Source organism: Eleginops maclovinus, chromosome 15 (genome assembly GCF_036324505.1).
Source record: "Eleginops maclovinus isolate JMC-PN-2008 ecotype Puerto Natales chromosome 15, JC_Emac_rtc_rv5, whole genome shotgun sequence".
Taxonomy (NCBI): Eukaryota; Metazoa; Chordata; class Actinopteri; order Perciformes; family Eleginopidae; genus Eleginops; species Eleginops maclovinus.
Window position 1 is genome coordinate 7,705,516 of NC_086363.1, and position 22,293 is coordinate 7,727,808.

At 39.1% G+C, this 22,293-nt stretch overlaps 3 protein-coding genes across 4 annotated transcripts in view; 1 reads left to right on the plus strand and 2 right to left on the minus strand.

The window, feature by feature from the left end:
• otofa (otoferlin a) overlaps positions 1-2,141 on the plus strand; it is a 69,740-nt gene extending 67,599 nt beyond the window's left edge. The window contains 1 exon segment of the mRNA XM_063902557.1: positions 292-2,141. Within this exon segment, the coding sequence (XP_063758627.1) occupies positions 292-472 (181 nt within the window). The 3' untranslated portion in view covers positions 473-2,141.
• An 823-nt stretch (positions 2,142-2,964) lies between these two features.
• drc1 (dynein regulatory complex subunit 1 homolog (Chlamydomonas)) lies at positions 2,965-9,800 on the minus strand. 2 transcript variants are annotated; one of them, XM_063902556.1, is made up of 16 exons: positions 9,649-9,800; positions 9,152-9,245; positions 7,956-8,083; positions 7,577-7,760; positions 7,176-7,313; positions 6,629-6,715; positions 6,418-6,540; positions 6,078-6,193; positions 5,824-5,958; positions 5,322-5,721; positions 4,720-4,809; positions 4,554-4,637; positions 4,297-4,442; positions 3,713-3,862; positions 3,391-3,487; positions 2,965-3,061 (listed from the first exon to the last, which is right to left on the minus strand). In XM_063902556.1, exons 1-16 carry the CDS (start codon positions 9,729-9,731, stop codon positions 3,035-3,037), a joined length of 2,082 nt encoding a protein of 693 aa, XP_063758626.1. In that variant the 5' UTR covers positions 9,732-9,800; the 3' UTR covers positions 2,965-3,034. The 2 variants fall into 2 exon arrangements, 1 of the variants encoding a protein (XP_063758626.1); XR_010167537.1 differs by lacking the exon at positions 4,297-4,442 and having other exon boundaries at positions 3,017-3,061.
• Positions 9,801-15,867: 6,067 nt separating this feature from the next.
• Positions 15,868-21,997, minus strand: ostm1 (osteoclastogenesis associated transmembrane protein 1). The gene is made up of 6 exons (XM_063902507.1): positions 21,498-21,997; positions 19,944-20,058; positions 19,079-19,176; positions 18,886-18,996; positions 18,134-18,299; positions 15,868-16,927 (listed from the first exon to the last, which is right to left on the minus strand). The coding sequence occupies exons 1-6, from the start codon at positions 21,897-21,899 to the stop codon at positions 16,872-16,874; spliced, it is 948 nt and encodes a 315-aa protein (XP_063758577.1). The 5' UTR covers positions 21,900-21,997; the 3' UTR covers positions 15,868-16,871.
• Between the last annotated feature and the right edge of the window lie 296 nt (positions 21,998-22,293).

The window sequence follows — 22,293 nt, forward strand, 5'->3', positions numbered from 1 at the left end:
GGTCAATCATCCATCCATCTATATAATCAACATTGTGTTTATGTTTTTATTGTAGAGCTTTTACTCTGTGATGTGATCCTCTGACACATTATTGAAAGAAATGTGCGCATGCTGTGAAATTACTCATAAATGTAACGAAGCTTATTACCAACTAACGCCAGCTCTCTCTCTCTCTTACTCCCATACTTCATCCCACCATCACTCACTCTTCATTAACTCCCTCCTTCATCCACCTGCATGCCTTTTTCAATTTCCTTCTTCATTTGAAAAAACCTCCATCCCTCCCTTTAGTCGCCCAGACACCACCTTCCTGTGGTTCCTGAGCCCGCTGAAAGCCATCCGCTACCTGGTGTGCAACCGCTACAAGTGGCTGATCATCAAGATGGTGCTGGCCCTGCTGCTGCTCATCATGCTGGGCCTCTTCCTCTACAGCATGCCAGGCTACCTAGTCAAGAAGCTGCTGGGGGCCTGAGGGGCTGCTGGGGGGACAGGGTGGGGGGTGGCCGGCTGGATACACGGACTGGGACATGGGGGGAGACGCAGAGAGTGGGTGTTGTTCCAGAAGGAGACGACAAGGAGTAACAAAGGACTTATCACAAGTCATTTATTTCTTCTCTCTGCTCCGATGTGATCGTCACATTCAGCACGCCACCTCCCACTTTCGCTCTGGCAGAAACCACCAAAATGACTCTTTCCCCACAAATCATGAGAACTGACTAATGCTCCATCAAATCTGCAGCAAGCTAACAAATCTAACATCTGGACTCCATCCTTGAACTGACTAGAAAGCAATCATTTGCCACAAAGTGTAACCCCTGATATTCTTACAGTTACATGAAAGCAATGTTTATTTATCTTTTCATACAGTCTTTATTTATTTATTTAATTAAATTAAATCTAACTGATGGGTTAGTGGTCAGACGATTGCATGGACATTCATTTTAAGGGATGCTGTGAGATCTCACTTTACTGCTAAAATAAGTGCTGTTGATTTACGTTAACATGTCCAAAATGAATATCTTTTTTGTAACACTTTGCTCTAACCCTCCTTTTTGAGGATTTACAAGCACTATATAAATACGTATTTAATAGTTTAATGTAGAACACAGTATTATATATAGTTGTAAGCAGAATTAAGGAAATTATAAGTGATTATTAAAACATTTGTCAACAATTATAACTGAGGAAATGTTTTATATTATTACTCCTTTTCTTTTACTCTATAATATCCTTTATTATCTGTTTCTACACCAGCATTTACTAATGAGTACCCATATGGGTTATAGTTGTTGACATATAGATAAATGATCACTTATAGATGATTTTAACTACATTTATTCAATGTTTATACTGCTTGTAAAAGCTGAGTCGAATGGATTAAAGCAAAGAGTTACCTTCTTATACCTTCTATAGCTCTTGCAGTTTTTGCACACTTCAAGAATAATAATGAAGAAACTCAAATAGATGTATATTTTCCTAATGAAACCCAATGAGACCTAGAACAATAGTGCTTCAAAATTAATCAAATAATTAATAAGTGTACAGGGTTTTAGTTCAAATGCAATGTAAAAATGTTCAATCTCTTGAAGCTTAGCAGCAAAGCCAGACTTGAGTCAAACCGTGTTTGCAAATAATTATCAAAAAAGAAACGGATAAATCCAAATGAATTATTTGCAAATATCTTTTGACTTAATCTGGTCAAGGTCATTACTGTTTTCTACTAAATGTAGACCTATATGTGGATATGCATGCGTCATTGTGATGAGTGACCCCAGAGGTCGTGTGTGGCATGACTGTCTCTCCAGATCACAGCCCTGCTCTCCTTCACACTACAGGTATAATGTAGAGATCGTTTCATGGGAACATTGTTAAAGTGCACTTGAGTGGAGCGGTGGGGGTCCGGGGTTGATTCTCTAAACTCCAGCTCTCGCTCCATATCAAATGGAGTTGTTTGCCGTGTCCGTTGCTCTTTTTCAAATTTGCCTGTGCCTGACCTGACTTATGTTGCCGTCTCTGTTTGTAATTCTGTGTTTCACCAATAACAGAGTTACTGTTTGCACTACACTTGCCTGTTTTTACAATCAATTTCTGTTTATATATGTGGTGAAATGTGTGCAATGTTTGTCTCTTGGCAATTTGAAATAAACCGAATTCAATGGACAACATGTTTGCATTTGTTTAAGCAGCTTTATAAATATTTATATATGGATAAGAGTCAAAATAAAGAATTCAAACAAAGAATTCATAGTATTTCATAAAATGTCATTAACGAAATATAGTAAAGTATGCTTAAAAAATACAAATAATATATAGTATAATGTCATAGAAAAGTTCATTGAAAATAGAATGTTTCCTACTACTCTTTTGTTTGTTATTCAAAATGAATAATATAAAATTGAATTTTACATCTTAAGTAGTATGACAGAAAAGTTAGTATCTCTTCATAGTCTGTAACAGAGGTGACTTGTAGAAAAGAAAAATGATTAAAAAATACTAAATATAAAGCACAAAAAATACTTTGTTGCAGTTACAACAGTTTTTATTTATATGTGATACTTCTACCCCTACATGTCAGTCTTCTTCAGCCGCTTTGCTTGGGAGTAAGGAATGATATTTGTGTATTCATTGAGTGTCTCTGTGCAGTCGTCCCAGCACCAGCCTGTCGTGGCTGCTGAGCCCCCTGAGGACGCTGTGTCTGCTGGCCTGGAGGCACTACAGGCGGCACTGCCTGCTGCTGCTGGCCGCCCTGCTGGGGCTCCTCTTCCTCGCTCTGCTCCTCTACTCCGTCCCCTCAGAGCTCAGCCACAAGCTCTTCACCGCTGGATAAAACGGCTGTAATGTACCATTCTGTTCATTCTTTGTGTCCCACATGAACTTCTGTGTGTCTGCCTAATAATGCAGTTAATTGTTTTTAACAGAGCAGAGCATAAAAAATAAAACCTGCAAACACAAAATAGTTTAATAGAGGCTTTATTTTGCAGAATACATTTTAGACAGACTCTCTGAGTTCTGCTGAGTCCAGTTTGAGTTTGGGTTACGGCATCTCCAGATCAGTGCTGACCTATCACAGAATAAAAGAAGACAGATGGAGGATGTAAGAAGAGAAGAACATTCTTTTCTGCCCTTTAATATTTAATCATTTAAATATTATATATTATTTACATTGATAGCCTATATTTCTACATGTTCGATTCGCCCTGACCGAAAACCAAAGACTATTTATATTTAATTTGAAAATAGTACATTTTCTATTAGAAAAAGGACATTCCTCTATTATTTTAAGCCAATACTTTAATATACCTTGCTGTTTTTAGTAGTTATAGTAAGTACCTCAATACTAACACTTAATGAATATCTGGCGACTAAAAGTGTGATATACAAAAAAGGTACTTTGAGATTCTGGTGCAGCAACATCCGCAGCTCTCTGTTCTGCTGCTGCAGACCCTCAGTCTCAGGGACGAGATCCAAGATCTCCGTCAGCACCGCCCTGCAAACACACGGAAAAACAAAATGTTTGAGTTCCGATGGATGCGTGCTCTGTGTGTGTGTGTGTGTGTGTGTGTGTGTGTGTGTGTGTGTGTGTGTGTGTGTGTGTGTGTGTGTGTGTGTGTGTGTGTGTGTGTGTGTGTGTGTGTGTGTGTGTGTGTGTGTGTGTGTGTGTGTGTGTGTGTGTGTGTGTGTGTGTGTGTGTGTGTGTGTGGTTGTTACGCACTGGTACTGCCTCAGTTGGCTCTCCGCTGATTCCCAGAGTTTCAGTTGATCCTCAGAGATTACATTGCCCATACTCTGCCAGTAGGCCTCATCCTCTGAAGAATCCCTGGCTGCTGCAGGAAAACTGTGATGCTGGCGGGCAGAGCTCTCCCTAGGACAGCACAGGAACACTGTAGCATCACAAAATCATTGAGGAAGACTGATATAGAGCATCATTTCCTGTTTATATCTGAGTTGAAATGAATGATCCAACCCTTTTGCCTCTCTAGGTACATGTTTGGCAATATGTAAACACACATTTAAATGTTACATAGTTGTTTTATGCCACACGAGTAAATATGCATCAAAATAAAGGTACTTATCATTGAGATATCTCAAACTTCATACTCAGAATTCCCCATGGATTTGGTATGCAGACAATAGTTACATTGTTGTGGGAACAACAGTGCCCTTAAACTAACTGGCATTTAAAAAGGTTAATTATTTCTAAAATTAAGTTATCAGTTCATGTATGTCCTCCAAGGACATCAGAAAACCTTTTGAAACTGAGCAACAAGGGTTAAATGAGTGTAAACGTGTTCTTACCTGGACCTCACTTGCTGCCGGAGGAAATGCTTTAGAGCAGGCACAACGTCGTGCGGATAAATGAGTTCAGGCGTCAGATGAGACGTAGGGTTGGTCTCTTCTGCCTCTGCCCTGTTACTGGATTCCCCCGGGTCAGCACAAACATCCTGCAGGCAAAAAGTCCGAAATACAGAAATCGTAATTATCTAATCACAATCCTCTTGTTTGCCAATCAAGCACATCCATCCACTAAACTCCTCCTCCCAGTCCCTCCTCACCTCAGTCTGCTCCCTCTGCTGATGTTTGTAGTTCAATAAGAAAGCAGCCAACTTGGGAATATCCTCCTCTTCAATTCCAATATACTAGAAGAGAATATAACATGTTGTTTACTCAGTATTTGCTCCATACAGTCCAACAGTACACAGAATCATCCCATGAACTCACACAGAGGATAGAGCTAAGCTTCACGACGGTCTGCTCCTCCTTATCAAGGGGAGTCAGCAGTTTCAGGAGTTTATCCTCCATCAGGAAGCCCTGGGACAGACAGAAGAGGAGATTTTGGTCGAAGCTACTTGTCACATAATGTCATAGATAATTAAATAGAATGATTAGAGCAACCAAAACCTTTTAAAACATTCACCTTGGCCATTGAGAAAGTGAGAACCTAGCCTTTACTAGCCCAACAAAAAATACATATTTGCTTTCTTGCTGAGAGTTTGATGAGAAGATCAATACCACTTTCTAATATCTGTATGGTAAATAAGCATTCCAGTCTCCTAAAAATGAGATAGGTTCGATTAATTAGAACATTATGGTTAGGATTTTAATAAGTAAAATAGCCACAAAAGTCCAATCATGTTCTGCTCAGAGTGTGGTTGACAATGGCTGAAATATCAAGCTTCAGCCATAAGGGTCCTCATAAATAAATAACGCATTGAAGATTAGATTAGAAATCATGGTTATTACTGTTTGTTGAGATATAAATATGTTTGTGATGGTACAAAAGTCTTCCTGTATCAAACATAAATGATGAACTTGTCTCTCACCGCCTTGTCACACAGCAGCTCCATCACTTCCTTCAGCGTTTCCATGGACAGCTTCCCTTCCTCCTCCTCTGCACCGCTCTCGCTCTGCACTGCGCTCCCGTCAGTCTGTATTTTCTTCCTTACTGAGAGGTCCATCCTCCTCTGACTGTCCTGTGAATCTTGTCCAGTGTGAATCATCTGAGGGACACCCTGGGGCCCGGGCTTACAGACCTGCCTCTGAGGCTGGATGGGACCAGAGAGCTCCATGAACTCCATGGCGGGTCGCTCCCAGGCCAAACCAAGGTGCTGCTTGCAGATCTGTGAGTCGATGTCCAAAGCCCTCTCCACTAGTTGCTTCACCTCGGCATCAATCATTAGCCACATCTCCTCAAATTTTCTGGCGTCAGCGACTGCAAAGTGCCTGGGTGAAGGAGGGACGGAGGGTAAGAGAACAGAAGAAGAAATGTTCAGCAGCACAGTCCATTCCGTATTACTTTCAATTGATGGGATTGTTATGACTTACTTGATTTTTTTTTGTATGCACTCATATTGCTCTATTTTCCGTTTGTAGTCCTCCGACAAATACCGGCTCTTCTTTGTAATTTCATCTTTCTGACTGTCATACTTTTCTCTAAGGTTATTCATCTGTTTCCTCATCCTGTAATGCAAATCAAGCCCGAGAAACAGACAGTGAATTCAATATAACAGTGCCTTTGTGTGTGTGTGTGTGTGTGTGTGGGGGGGGGGGGGGTGTGTAGTTTGGTGTGTGTGTGTTACCTGTTGATCCTTGTCCTTATATTAGTCAACGTGAATTTGCTTTCTGCAATCTCACGATGTGTATGCTCTTTTGTTAACGCTGCCAAATGTAGTTGTTTACTCTTTCGTTCCAGTTCCTGCAGACGCAAGAATGCAATTCAGGTCCTCTCAACACTGGACTTGTCTATTGATCAAAATCTCTACCAGCATCAACTATATTATTGGTTTCCAATTTAATTTACAACAAAGAAAAAGGTGGGTTCATCTAGAACACGCTTTTAATAAATAAATAAATCCATAGCAAAAACAACTTCATATCATTGAAACCTTGAAACCTTAGCATCTTAATACTTGTGCACACCTGAAACCTTGCATGTTGTTCTGTCTGGATGATTCTGTGCTTTCTCCATGTGTCATACATCAGATTGTGAATTATCTTTTCATACTCCGCCACTTTCTCAGTCCTCTGCGTCAGCCTCTTCAGCTAAAAATAGATATCATTAGATACAGAGTTAATATATGTGAGACATAGGATGTGAATTTAGATGAAAGAAGAGTGAAGGTGTTCTGACCTCTTCCTCCCAAAGATCCTTCATGTGTTGCTCCCACTCCGTATCGTCTTTTGTGAGTACGATTTCAATTTCCTGTCTATAAACTCTCTTTAAAAACACAAGGACAAACATTAGTAGGAATCAAAACAGAAAGGCATAAAAGGATGTCTACATTCATGCTATCAGCATAGCAATGCATGGAGCTAACTGCTCATTTTAGCATTACATGCTAACAAGATGATATTCTGTCATCTTAACTCTGTCTGTTAGCATGCTAACATTTAGCTTGTTTAGCTTATGATGATGTTAGATGGACATTTGGAAAGTCATCAATATTATTAAAGCACCCTGATGATGATAGCAGGTGTGTAGGCTATGCTACCACATGTCATTGCAAGCTGTTTTACACAAAATCACAAATGTCAACACCAAGGCCTGGAAAGGCCAGGGGATCCTCGCCCTCCACAACATTATGCAGCTATCCCAAAGCTTATCACAATATTAATAAGGAGAATCAATTGCTTACTGATAAATCACACACATGCAATTATGTAATTGGTGCTTCTACCTCTATCTGACCCAGTTCCTCCCTGTAGGCCTTTATCAGGGTTTTGATCTGATCCTCCATCCTCTCCATCATCAGGTCCAGCTCCTCGGCCTGCTTCCTCAAGTCCTTCACGTAGCGGTCATCTCCAACTTTTAGCTCCTGATCAGATAACACACAAAAAGAGATCAAATGTTGACGAGAGAGACGGACGAGACGGACAGACGGACAGACAGACGGACAGACGGACAGACAGACAGACAGACAGACGGACGGACAGACGACAGACGGACGGACGGACAGAGAGACAGACAGACAGACAGACAGACAGACAGACAGACAGACAGACAGACAGACAGACAGACAGACAGACAGACAGACAGACAGACAGACAGACAGACAGACAGACAGACAGACAGACAGACCTGTTGCAGGTCACTTATGAGTTTCTTCTTGTCTTGTATGAGAGCATCACATAACCACTGCTGGTTTTTCAGGGCCTCCTGAAGCTCCTGAGGGATCACTTTCTGCGTAGATAAAGACCACCCTCTAGTGATCTCCTCAAATATTTCCTGGCTGGATCTCGAGTCCTTCTCAAGTCGCTCCAATCTGGACCAAGGAAGACAAACACGGAGGCAGACAAGAGGAAAGAAAGACAAAAGCATATTAATAGTGGGGGGCTGTCAAAAGTTAAATTGCCCTTAAATTTTGTAAAGTTTGTATTCATTGTGGGAGGGGTGTGGTTAGGACAAAGGTAATGTTTTGTTGAACAGGTAATGATGTATAAAATTAAAATAAAATTACCGTTGTCTGCGAGCTTCCTCCAGCTCTGCCCTTCGCATCGACTCTTTGGCGTCAGCTGCAGTTTGGATGTTGGTCACTAACGTCGTCAAATCTCTGTTCAGGTTGACCATCCTCTGAGGAAGGAACCGCTATCATAAAGGAGGACAGCGTTAACCACTAGCTATATTTGTCTGATCCATAACTTATAACCTCTTGCCCTTTCTTGTGGTCATGGAAATAGTGGTGTCATGTCATGAATCAACAAAATTTCAATATATGGAAAGTCTAGTGTGGACTGATTTGTGATTTCCTCCTCAAGGTAGAGCTGAATTAAAGCCTTAAATAATATATAAAAATAATGGCTCATGGGAACTTACTATCCTACTTATTAATACAAGGACTGACAATCACCTCTAACGTGAAATGATGGGGACAACACAACTACTTTTCTGAAGAAAGTACACCAAAAACGTTTCTTCGTTTTGCAAGACAATTGGAAAAAGATGGCATCGAGGGATGGTTTCTTGCAGTGTAGCAGTGGACAACATCTTTACCCAAACAAAACTGTGTGGTGACATTAAATCTTAGCCTGGGACAGGAATTATTGGGTGATGTCCCCTAGGGAAATCTACATGGCTAGACTGCAGATTAAGGGATTTAAAGTCTTATAGGACCAATCTCACCTGGCTTACAACTTTAATTTTCTTCCCACTCAAAAAAAAACCTAGAAGAATTAACGTTCAGGTTGTCCAGACAGCACATAACTGTCCTGAGGCCAACCTGCCTCCATTACTCACAAACATAGGCAGGTAATTAGACAGGTTAAATAATATAGCAGATATTTTTAATGCACTTTATCTAATGGGTTGTTTGGTGGTGATGCAAATTTCCCTACAGGTTCTGGTATTTTATCTTAGCTGACCCTGTTGGATTTAATTCAACCCATTTGTCTTGTGCTCTCACATGTATTTCATTGGTATGGATCTTACCTAAACGTTTTATGTTCTTTTTTAATGTAAAATAGGCTTCATGAGAAAGTGGCTTTACTTGTTTTGTCTGTGTGGGTTCAAGTGAGCTAATTGAGACAAATTCCAACCAATCATGTTGATTTGTCAATCCTGAATAAATGAAGAGTTGATTGTGATCAGTACATCGATACATTAAATTATTGTGGATGTAGAGGACATGAACACTGAAGGGTTGGACACTAAACAAACCTTTTCACTTTCCTCCTCCTCTTGAGGTTGGATCTCGCAGGGCTCCTCATTGACCTCTATACCGGGGCCTTCTTCACTGTCCTGTGCGGAGTCCCTGAAGGTGTACAGTAAGCAGTTGGATTCAAACTAAAACTAAGGACGATGAAATATAGAGTTAAACTGCAGTGTCTAAAGAATAGTTTTACATTCGGAATCAGGTCACACTGCTACCATTGAATATTGTCTCAGAGATTCATTCCTATGACCGTGTTGTGTTTTTTTCCCGATATTTGCTTTAAAAAAATGTTTTACTCTAATCAGCTCAAACAAACACAGCTAATATCTGTTGCTGTTTGTCTGATTTACATTAGATTAGGATACTTTCTTTTTTATTATAGCCTACTTCCTTGAAAATAAAGGTTTCCTGTAGCCTACTTATTCTTTAGCCCACTTTGACTCAGTCGTCAGGCTTTCTAAAATACAGTTCACTGTGACTGACCAGCTTAAAAATAACTAACCAGTTCTCGTCCTCTTGGTTCTCGGACATCCAAGACGGTCCATACTCCTCTTCTAGATCCTCATCACCTCTTTCCATGTCCATAGTATGTTGTGTAAAAGTCTCTGACAGAAATGTTGAATTATGTCCTGATGAAGAAGCAACGGGTCTGTGGCGCTGCGGTCTGTTTGCTGACGTTGCCTTGGCGACAGAGCGACCGGAATAAAGAGTGCTACCTTCAAGTGTCGCTCGTAAGATTGAAACCTCAAAAATAAAGCAGTTCGCACTTCATATACAGTTTATAAATAAAGTATGTTGAAATATAAGAAAAAATACATGGTATAGTTTGTCGAAAAAGATCATAGCATAATGTATGCGAGGTAAAAACAACAACAATAAAAATCCAACTGAAGACTGTCTAGTAGCCTACTACGTTTGTAAACATGCAATAGAGTTCTGATATCCCATTTTGACAGTTTCACTTTCATGTTTGGGAATATTAATGCGTGTTATTTAACTGTGCAGTTGTAGCAATACAGCAATTAAATACTGATCATTAATAAGATATTTGGCATGTTACTGCCATCTAGTGGCAGCATCCGGTCTCTAAACCTCTGACTGGTTATTGTCATTTATAAACATCAAGAAAAAACTGCCTCACTATCTTTTTATTTGCAGTATTCTTTGATGGTCATTAAGGAAGCTAAAATTGGAAGGCATATTTATAGATGGTATTTGTACAAAAGAAGTACATGAACTCTAAATACAGTCAGCTGAAAATGTGTTTTGTTAAAACTTAAACTCTACTGTTAATGAGGTCTTCCTTGCTGCTCTAAAGACCTGACGCAAGTTTGTTTTTAATAACATAACATATCCAAACTTATACACTAACACACATATACGTTTCCATCAAAAACAATACGAAAAACAATATTCCAATGGCAACATACTGGCTGCAAAAATCATGATAGCTTATTATACAGGTGCATTATAGATATACATGGTACTTGGGTAATAAATATGAATTTGCATGCCAAAAAAAGGGCCAATACTTGCATTAAACACTTAACATTAATAACATGTAATGTTCACAAAAAGAATCAGGCACAGAGACTTGATTATGAGATGTACCGCTGTTTGATATTCAAAGATGACAGGAGGTGGCGCTACTGTCTTATGATCAAAACTGACTCAGATTCCACAAACTATTATCCTCCAAACCTTTTATTTTTGAGAAGATGTTTCAAACACATGCAGATTTCACTGCCATCTCTCATGAACAGACATCCAGTCACTCACATGCACAACATCCAGACATTGTAAGCCACACACACACACACACACACACACACACACACACACACACACACACACACACACACACACACACACACACACACACACACACACACACACACACACACACACACACACTTCACACAAATGATAAATGATAAATGTCTTCTCAAGCTGATGGCAAGATGGGCACTCTCTGGTCGTCCACACAAACAAACCCACACATGGGTCAGATGTTTCTGCCCTGTAAAGTGCCCCCCTACCCTGACTGCCTCTCATGCCCGCACTCACCCCCCGGGCACCTCGCCGCTCTTTTGGCCTCAAGTGGCCTCAGTTGCTGCTGAGCCACAAGGGATGTAAGTCAGCCAGCAAAGGTTTCTGACATCTGATCCAGCATCTGTGATGTCACCAACAGCTGACTTGTCATAAGACCTTTGTGAGAGGGGGAATAAGGGATGAATGAGGAGAAGGCCTTATTTTCAACAGACCCTTAGCTGGAACGCTGAGTGCTTTTGCATCAAGCTGCCGAGATTACAAACTGAATGACTGCCATTAGAGAGTGATTCTATAATCTATTATAATACCATAAGCTAGGGATTGACAGACTTTGACCCCACTCGCAGGTGTATAATAAGCCCCATTCACTCTGCATATGCTCTATGAGAGAGGGTGCATGTGTGTGTGTCTGCTAATTCCTACCCCCAGGGGCATATGTTTACTCCTTCTTCAACAAAGCATCATATTCATTGCACAGGGGTTGAGAGGTGCATAATCTAAGCCTGACCTTCAGCCAGTTAACTAACTGACAGCTTATAGTTGTGGTGGTGGTGGGGGGGGGCTTGCGCAACAACTTAAGTCCTGACTAACAGTTTCTTAATATTGCCCTCACGGTGACATTCACTGCTTTGTAGCATGCACTGAGGAGAATGAAGAAGAGTGGAGGACAGCAGAGAATTCAGAGGCATTTAGTCTAGAGAAGGCTGTGACCTTGTCAAAGAACAAAAAAACAGTCATTTAACAAGAATTAGATTTAATAAATCGAAGAAGAAAGGCCAGATTCAGAAACAACATGAAGAGCATCCTCTTACTCTTCTATCAAATCTGAAATATGTACTGGCCTTGTCTCAAGGTAACTTGTGCAAAGAGAAGTACTGTATGTTTTTTGCCATCTGCTGGAGCTTCTTTTTTTACCAACAGGCATACAGTTTATTTTCCATCACAAGCATGTTGCCTGTAAATGTTTAGCTGCACAATTTCTTTACCTTTTAAATAAGGAGATAGAATGAGGGGGGGACATTGTGCAGAAGAGGAACATTATACAGGAACAAAAATAACAAAATGTGTTCATAATGTTGTAAATTAAATGAGCTCAATGGTGTTTGTTGCTGGGCTCTTCTAGTTTTTTCTTTCTTATAAGACATGGTCTAAGGTAAGGTTTGTGTCATCATTTATCCTCTCAACAATCCTCAGTTCAGCCGTCATGCTTCAACATGCCTGCTTTATTCCCTCCTCAGATTTATAGAAGTCAACTAACACATTCACGCATTACAGAGAGCAAGACAAAGGATGAAGAGTTGCACAATTTAAAGCCTGGATTTTTCCAAATGTGAGAAATCAAGAGATGTGTATTGCAATTTGGTGAAAAAGCGTGTGAAATATTAAATCATTAGGTATCAAATGTAAGGATTTTAACTAAACTCTCTTGATGGAGAATATTATGAATAAAAAAGTGGCTTTTATTAAAACTGTAATCTAGATTTAGAAAGACAACGTATTTTTTATTTGTATGGCACGTCTGTAATAAAGTGTGCATTTACAACCTATTGCATAAAAATGACAGGCCTTTTGTAGACCGTAATATCTAGAGGTCAATATTTATTTGGTTTCTAAACATATCATTAATACACAAACTTCAGCACATTTTCTCAAACTTTAGTCAGGCAGAGAGCGAGAGCATGCAGGCAGTCCAGATCAGGATGTGAGTCAGTTTCCATAAATCTTATTAATTTCTTCCACATAAACTGTAACACTTACAGTGATTTATTATTTTCACAGTCATTGTTTCTTATTAAAGCTCTTTGTGAGTGGATTAGGTGAACAATACTTATGCAGGTAGTAGGCAGCAATCACTGGTGGATTTTGTTTAGTTTTTTTGCCACAGTTCAGTCAGTTTAGTGAAAGGGTAAAACAGCTGCCTTTGCATTCTATCATAAACTGTGGCCAAGAAAACACAGACAAATGAAACCCATGAACACACTCATATGTAGCTTTTTAAGTACTTAAAATGAAACATGTTCTTCTTGCAGCTCACTAAAAAGTCCTTGTCTCGCTTTCACACAGTGACAAAAACACTCCAAGGCTGATCCTGTAACGAAAGCTGCACTCCTCTGTCGCTATGGGTGGAGTATGAGGAAAGGACAAAAAATTAACCCGGGTAACATAAAAACATCCAGAAAATACAGTCGTCTTATGACATGAGGCACAACAATTCAATACATCATTGACCAAAATCCAAAGCACGACTAAAACGTACTCATTAAGCACTTCACATCCACAACCTGTTGCTCAGTTTTGCAGCCGGCAGGTGTACGTACATGAGAGAATTTAAAGAAAAATCATGGATTTAAACGTGTTTATTTGTTTCATTAAATGATCTACATACACGTCAGTCAGCTGCATGTCCGCTAACGTCATACTAAAATCATTCTTTTTTTAGGGTAAGAGAGGTACTGTTCACAGATGTAAGGTACATGAATTCTACATGATGCTACTCTATATTTCTACAGTGGAATGTATACTTTTTTTCTCCAGTATTTATTTGACGGCAATATGTTTACATATCAGATGATCCTCTAACGCATTAAAGTGAACCATTTAAATGTCAATTACTTGTAATGGGTATTTTTAAAGTGAGGTATTGACACTTTTACTGATATATTATCTTAATACTTTCTCCAGCACTGACCTGAAATGTAGTGTTTGTGTTATTTATGCACTCCACAACAAAACAATGTGCCCTGTTAAAGATGCTCAAAATCCATATACACATGGTCAGTCATTGCTATATCTTAATCTGAATAAAAAAATATTCCTTAAAAAAATGGACTTAAAGTCAAAATATATATCCCACATCTCTATTTAGAGTTTCCACATCACACTTCAGAAGGTTGCATATTGATCCATGATTGCCTTTTAAACTTGTGCACAAAAAGCCCTTTCTCCTCTGCAGGCTAAAGTCAGGCTTCTAGTGTCAAGCTCTTCACATAACAACCCTCCACAATAACACTAAACAAAAACAAAATGTTGGTTACAAAAACATAAACATGGGGGACTAATAAGCTCCATCTACATTATTAAATCTGTGTTTAGGCCTATGCATCTGTAATGATAATCCAATAATACAGTAGCCCTATAATGCAGACTGAACGGAGGCCTTCTCAATAAGGAGTACTTCTATTTTTGAGGCGAACATACATACATACATACAGTCTATACATATGGACTCTGAAAGCAGCTCTTTTACTTGGCTTTTGGTATTTTTAAATGATGACATTACTACTCTGACTGTAAATCGCTGAATCACAGGGGGCTGCAGCTTTTCCATCAGTTCTCCTGTTCACGTGGCGGGCTGCGGTCCATTTAGCCGGGGGGTTTTCCTGACTTTCAGTCCTGCTTAAGGTCCCGGTGAGCTTGAGGAAAGCAGCGAGGCTTAACGGGAATCAAAGCTGTCATTCTGCAGCTCCGGGCCCCTCAACACACTTCAGCAGAGGTGGGAGAAATACTCAGACCTGGTACTTGAGTAAAAGTACCAGAGGAACACTTAAAAGTAAAAGTCATGCATTCAAAATGTAACTCAAGTAAAAGTAGAAAAGTATCAGCATCAAAATATACTTAAAAGTACCAAACGTAAGTACCTATGTATTGTGAAAATTGGTCCATTTCTGAATAATATATATTATATTTTCATAAATATTGATCATTAAAGTGTTATCAAAGCTGGTAAAGGTGCAGCCTGTTTTAATGACTTTGTATACTGCAGGGTAGCTTGTGAATTTACTCCAGGTGTAACTAAAGTCCTTCTTGAGTGTTGATTATATTTCACATCATTAAAGTGTAAGTTATTAAAGGTATTAACTAAATGTAATGAGGTACATGATTTACTTCTGACTTGTAATGGAGTAGAAGTAGAAAGTAGCATAAAATGGAAATACACAAGTACAGTATCTCAACATTTTACTTAAGTACAGTAGCCTACTTGAGTAAATGTACTTAGTTACTTCCCACCTCTGCTCTTCACTGAGTGGAAAGCCTGTGTTTGTAGCCGCTCTGCAGGCCGCATCAGGATCATATGACTCGGCATATCTGTAATGCTCTTAGACCTGCTGATGGGCTGCGCTCCACAAGACCAAAAAGCCAAAGGAGTTTAATGGATGTGTTGCTGCGATTATTCGGCCAAGTATCTTTATCCCACATCTAGATTAGCTGCTAATGAGGGAGGAAAAGCCGCGTTGCAAGAAACACAAGGCAATGTAACCTGAGAACAAGGGTCATTACTGTGTGAGGAAACAGATTTAACCATAACACAACATGGGCTCATTAGAAGTAAAATAACCGCAGTCACTGTTATGTGTTTACCAAAACAACACTATAAAGCAAAGGTTCAAGATCTGCATTCAAAGTAAAGGTTATTCTGGTCAAAATTACTTCAAATATGAAAAGTAAAACTACTCATTTAGAAGAAATTAACAGGTGGGTCATTTAAGCCCAATTCCCAACAATATCTGGTAGACTCAAAACTCAATATTTTCACATGAAATGCATTGAATTAGAACTATAAAGTTATTTATAATGTAAACATTAATGTAATGTGTCTCAGTACAGTCCATCAGTATATAAGGTTCCCTACTGGTTAATTTAATGGTTTAATTACACATGCTTTTGCAGGTTGTTTTTGACATGAAAGTATTTATTTGGGCTTATGCATTAAGAATTAAGGTTTACATTACTTCACAGCAAATGCATTTTTTACAACTCAACTCCTAAATGGAGACATAAATGAGTCTTAACAAATTAAGTTAAACATCAGTGGGAAACGACAACAAAGCACATTAAAAGCTTTATGCAACCAAAAAAAAACAGTGACTGGAAACCAGGTAACATCACAGTGTAGTACTCTGAAGTGCTCTTACATTATGTGTGTTAGGTCTTTATTTACTCCCACCCCACTGATGTGCACCCCCTCTTCTTACAGCAGATACATGTCACCACTAATGGACATCAAGTGCTTCCTTTTTTGCTGCTCACTTCTGGACATACATTAGAGACAGAAAACCCATTTCTCAACCCTTAAATAGTGCACATATTCCTGATAGCTAACTTGCGCACACGCACACACACACACACACACACACACACACACACGCAAACACACACACACACACACACACACTGCATTCAAGCCGCTCACTCTTTTTAGTGACAGCTGTGTGTCTCATGCTGCAGCATGTACTTCAAAACGTGAAGATTGTTTGAGAGAAAGGAGAGGATCTGTGAAGCAACATTAACAACCACCTAATTAGGAGTGCATAAAGGTATTCATACAGTTGGATTTAAACACAGTGCCTGCATTTAAAAAGTACACAATTTCAATTCTGCATTTACTTCACTTTGAGAAGACTATTTTAAGGGTATAAAAGCAAATGTTCAAAGTGACCGAAGCTTTTTACTTTCACTTTAATTGTGCAGTTCCTTGAAGTTCTCTGAATACTGATGGGTATCACAGCCTCTTGTGAAAACAAACAAACAAACAAACAAACAAATGGGGAATGCTGTTGTTAAGTCCTCTACATTCAAACCTCAGTCTCAAGATGGAAAGTAGTCAAATCTTCTCCCAGGACGTTGCTTCTGATAACAAAGCGCTGTCTTTCATTTTATTCACCCGTCTCCTCTTCAGCTCAGCTTGTCCTGAATGTTCATCAGAGTGTTGTAGGACCTCGCCCGTTTGGCTGTGAAGACACAAAAAAAATGATCATTATAAATGTACAACCTGCAGGAAATAATGAAGATAATACGACCTCTGAATGACCACAGATAAATCAATGGGTCTAATACAAGAACAGTGTCACGTTGTAATTATAAATCTAAACATCACCCATCATTTTCCAAATAAAACCAACAGTTTTGCTTCATTTGGGGCAAATTTCACTACAGAAAATTGTCAACAATGAGTAAAAAGAAGTATTTCACACCACATGGTTTCGAGTTTTGCTGTTGAAAATAAGAAGATGAAAACATAAAATTAATCTTAGCGTTGCTCTCGGATTAGTCTAATAAAAAGCCAGAGAGAAAACAAACACTTTTGAGCCATAATGATGATGATATGATGAAGAAAATAGTAATATTTTGTTAGGTTTATATCTGTAGCGCTACCTGTTTCTGAAACACATTTCAAATCAAAATTCATTAAGATGAAATGTAATGCTCAAGACAAAAAAACGGCTTTTACTGCTGCAATTGAAAAGCTGAATCCCAAAGTGAGGTTCAGGGACCCCTAGGGGGCCGTGGCAAACGGCCAGTGGGGTGGGAAAATGTTTTCATTTATTCATTTTAAATCGTCATGACTCAAAAAAAATCATCGTCAAGGACCAAAAAAAAAAGGATTAATGGTAAAGTATTCATAGACATGTTAATTTATCAAACAGTGTTCCACTTTAGGACTGCACGTATGTTTCCTCCTTTTCTCTTAACTTTCTTATTCAATTCCCCCCAAAAAACGTAACCTGTGCTCTAGATGACTCTGGTCTGAAACACTTGGTAATGCTCTTAAAAATTAAATCATTTGATCCTGCTACTTAAGAAGAAATCTGTTCTTAAGAGTTCTTGTATGAGAACCAATGTGTCCTTGACCGTCACAGCCCCCCCTCATCAAAAAAAGTTCCCATCCTCCCCAATCTGGGTAAACGACCTCTGATCCTTCAAGGCAACCATCATCCGCCAACACATACAATAGATCCTCCAAACCTGTTTATGATCCAGAGGTTAGCAGGAGGCAACCCCACCATGCTTTAGAACAACCTAGAACACCCCCACAAAACCCCAATATCACAGTCAGTCAGCCTCCCCCCCCTCCCTCCACAGAAACCCCAAACCCCTCAAAACGCCGTCGAAAAATCTCTCTGTGTGACAATGGGCGAATTAAGCTGGTTACTCACGGTGTATGAGCTTGCGTTTCTTTTGTTCCGAGTGAAGGAAGCTGCTCAAGTAGAAGATGATGGGCAGAAAGAGCATGAAGCTGGACACGGCGATGACAGGCACCGTCTCTTCGCGGGGGAAGGAACAATTGTAGCTCTTACTCCACAGTTTGCGAGTCACATTCATCTGAAACGAGGCAAGGTGCCAAATTCAACATAGACTTCAGCTGAGCACAATTATACGACACTGTTAATTCGACCCTGTTGAGGTTCTCTGCTCAAATGTGTACTGCATTCTGGGATGCAACAATATCTTGCTCTTATGCCACTAATGGAAGAGGAAACAGGAGCATAATCCTGCAACCCTAACAAGTACATTTTTCACCTTTTTCATAAGAGTAATTTTCCTTCTTGAACTTCTGTTTATAGTCCTGAATCACAGCTCCATTTGCAATTTTCCACTTTTTTTTACACAATGATACAAGTGTATCTTATCAATGCCGTGAAATATAAAGGAGATATTGTTGGAGAAAACTAAAGTATTGAAAAAAACATCTAATTCCGTATTCAAAGCTGTAGTTTGTTTCTTTTAGCTGTAATCAAATGTTTCTGGGTCTCGGCCTGACAAAAACATATCCAGAATAGATTATCTTGGCACAAGCTGAAAGTTAGTAAAGACCCCTCTAATGGTCTTTTTGTTGCCTACAAACTCCTGTAGGGGGAGCAGCTTTCTCTCTTCCAAACTCAATTCTTTAAATGCCTGACATACATACCACATCCTCTATGTCAATACACATGGTTTTATTGGTCTCCATTCTGCTGTACAGCTCATTCAGGCCTTTGTATGTGCTCTTGCAGCTTTTGCACAACTCTGTATGGTTCCCCTGTGAAGAACAGACATCATGAATAACAGCTGAACATAGAAGCATGATGGACCCAGACATCATCCATTTATATATGGCGTACCTCTTTATGTTTCTCAAAGCAGGTGAGAGTTTGGTTGACGGAGTCCATGAAGTACAATGTGTCATTGGTAAGGCTCTGGAATCCTTTAGTGACACAGTCTGCACGACAGGAAGAAAAAACATCTGGCTGTTAGGTTGGTTATTTAATTCAAACGGACACATTTAATTAAATTTAAAAATAACTAACTTTACCATTGTTTATCCGAGCTGAGCCAGGTTTAATAAAAATACAAAGGTTAATTAACCTGTTGATCCACAGTGAATTGAACTGCAACAACTTGTTGATAAATGATTAAATTAAAAGAAGATCCAATAGTTTTAACTTCTTATTTGTGAAAATGTTATTGCATTTTAAAGTAAACTGAATATCTTTTTTAAAGTATGAGCTATTTGATGGGATTACCATGTACTTTAAGATGTATAATGTGCCTTTTTTAAAACTTTGTTCTGATATTTTTCAAACCTAAAGACACAATGAATAATTAATTGATCAACAGTAATTCCAAACACAGTAGTCCTCTATGTGAAAAAACATGCACATGGAATCCTACTGGCAGGAAACAGTGTCAACATCTACCAAATCTAATTCAATGATCCAGCTTCCATTCATCTCTCGAATAAAAAGCAAGTCACATGTTTGACCTGTGCTGCAACATCCAGTGTGATCATAGTCCGCTGTCATTAAAGCACAATAAGAAAAAAACAACTGAACGCGGCCTCTACTTGACCCCCCACTCTGACCTATGTGGTCAAAAGCATACCCATATGTGTGAGTGACAAGTTCAAACGTAGGCACATATTCACATTTCCACAAGTTCAATCCCAACATTTCAGGTATGTCCATGAAATCCATGCCGAATACTTACTGGCACAGTCTGATTTGCTCCAAATGTCTTTCAGGTTGCTGTAGAGCAAATAAACCAGCATCAGCCGATCACTGCGCAGAAGGCTTTCCCTGCAGCTCGCATTGCCAGGAGACATCTGAGGACACACAGGCACACTTTATAATGAACAGTGAGGAAGAACCATTGGATTTAATCACCAACAAAAAAAAAATAGCATTAAGTTAATCATGTTGAATTTACGTTTTTCGGGATCATCACGAATTTCCGGACCTGAGTGACTTAAAAAACCCTGCTTAGCTCAGTATCTTGGTAGAGAAGTAAAAAAAAAACGAATCAAATGTTTAAAAAGACGGTAAAACTTGCTAAATGTTGCTTTTAATAAAATGTATTCATCATTTATTCATGCCAGGGACCCTTTACATTTTGTGTTGGCTGATCAGTGCCGTTTAGGCCTAAAGAGTTTTGAGTATATTTTAATATTCCAAATAACTGTTTCTATGATAATAGGGACAAAAATATATCATATTGTCATGGAATGTAACTAATTACATTTCCTCAACTCCTGTATTTGGGTACAGTTTTAGGTATATGCTCTTCCAAGAAATATTGTATTATTTACTCAAATTCTTTTGTTTTGGACTTTATTACTTTTTAAAACATGATATGCTTATATGATATGAAGCAGTGGCAGTACTTAACTACTTTATTGTCCAGAAGTACACAAAGTATCACGTATTTGTTACAAAAACAACTCAATACTGTAATAATCTATAATAAGGTTGGAGAAGTATTCAGATCTTGTACTTAAGTAAAAGTAGAAGTACCCGAGTGTAGGAATAACTAAAGTGAAAGTCCTGCATTCAAAATCCTCAAGTGAACGTAGAAAAACAACAGCCTAAAAATGTACTTAAAGTACCAGAAGAAAACTCATTATGCCGGTTGGCCCATTTCAGGATAATACATATTATATGTTTTGTTTACTGATTTGTTTATCAAAGCTGGTAATGGTGCAGCTAGTTTTAATGACTTTTCATACTGCATGGAAGCTTGTGAATTTACTCCAGGTGTAACTAGGATCTTATTTAAGTGTTGATTATATTCCCATTATTAATCACACTATTTACCTCTGAATTGTAGTGGGGAAGAAGTACAAAGTACCAACAAATGAAATACTGAAGTAAAGTACAAGTTCCTCAAAAATGACTTACAGTACAGCACTTGAGTGACTCTATATTTTTCATTAGTGAATGAATTGTATTCCATGCTCAGATAAAGTGTGTTCCTCAGTTTGCTATTGATAGCAAGTCAAGCAGATGAATTGGTGTTTCCTCTAATTTGACACCACCAGTCAGACACATCACAAGACTCGTGACTCAACACACACACACACACACACACACACACACACACACACACACACACACACACACACACACACACACACACACACACACACACACACACACACACACACACACACACACACACACACACACACACACACGGCCTGCTTCCCTCTTTGTGCTGGCAGACAGTTTACTGCTAACTAAAAAGACTTTGTGTCTGAGCACACACCTGGTCTGATGAGATGTTCAGGTAGATCTCCGTGAGGCTGCCATAGCTGGAGAAACAGTTCTGGCAGACTTTAACAGGCCGGGCTGAGTTCACGGAGCAGTTCACATAGGACACATACCGCTGCCCGAAGATGTGCAGCAGATCGTTGCAGTATACAGAGATCTCCTCATCTTCAGGGAATGAGGACAGCAGATTCAGGGAGAAAGGAGAGTCCACGTCGGGCTTCTTAAACACAGGCGAGTTCACCAAAACAACAGCAGCAGCAGCAGGATTCAAAGACGAGCTTTGTGTCAGTGTGTCCGCTGAATCCGAAGCAGTAACGTTCACAGCATCGCCAGAAACGAGAGCGTAACTAATAAGTACTAAAAAAAGCAAAAAGGAACTGTTTTTGCGAACAGACATGATGGAAAACGAGGATTAAAGCATCTGTTCCTCTTCTTGCTCTACACAACACCCATGATTTCCTGGTTTTCACCCAACGTGATCATGTGACTACCTGTAGTCTCGCGAGAGTACATCACGGATTCAGATCACCACTGTAACTTCTCGTCATAAACCCTTCATATAAATGAATTAGCTATCAAACGTTAAGCGAGTGACACTATAAAATCATATCATTTTAAAGTTTATACTATAACATAAAAAATATAACTTTTTGACACTTACTGGGAAAAACCAAACAGTGGGACATTTTTAATAACTCTATACTGTGGTAAATAATAACAATAATACAGTTATTATAAATGTATTGTATTTTTATTCATTTATTTATATTTATACAAAACATATGAATGAT

Bases quoted from the DNA above. Each gene is read 5' to 3' on its own strand.
- ostm1 (XM_063902507.1), bottom strand. From the start codon at position 21,899: ATGTCTGTTCGCAAAAACAGTTCCTTTTTGCTTTTTTTAGTACTTATT. The intron at 20,059-21,497 runs GTGTGTGCTCAG...GTGTGTCCTCAG, and splicing joins TGAACATCTCATCAGACCAG to ATGTCTCCTGGCAATGCGAG. The intron at 18,997-19,078 runs GTACGCCATATA...TGTTCTTCACAG, and splicing joins GCTTTGAGAAACATAAAGAG to GGGAACCATACAGAGTTGTG.
- drc1 (XM_063902556.1), bottom strand. From the start codon at position 9,731: ATGGACATGGAAAGAGGTGATGAGGATCTAGAAGAGGAGTATGGACCG. The intron at 7,761-7,955 runs GTAATTTTATTT...TCCTTGGTCCAG, and splicing joins GAGGAAGCTCGCAGACAACG to ATTGGAGCGACTTGAGAAGG. The intron at 3,488-3,712 runs GTGCGTAACAAC...GTGTGTTTGCAG, and splicing joins AGCCAACTGAGGCAGTACCA to GGCGGTGCTGACGGAGATCT.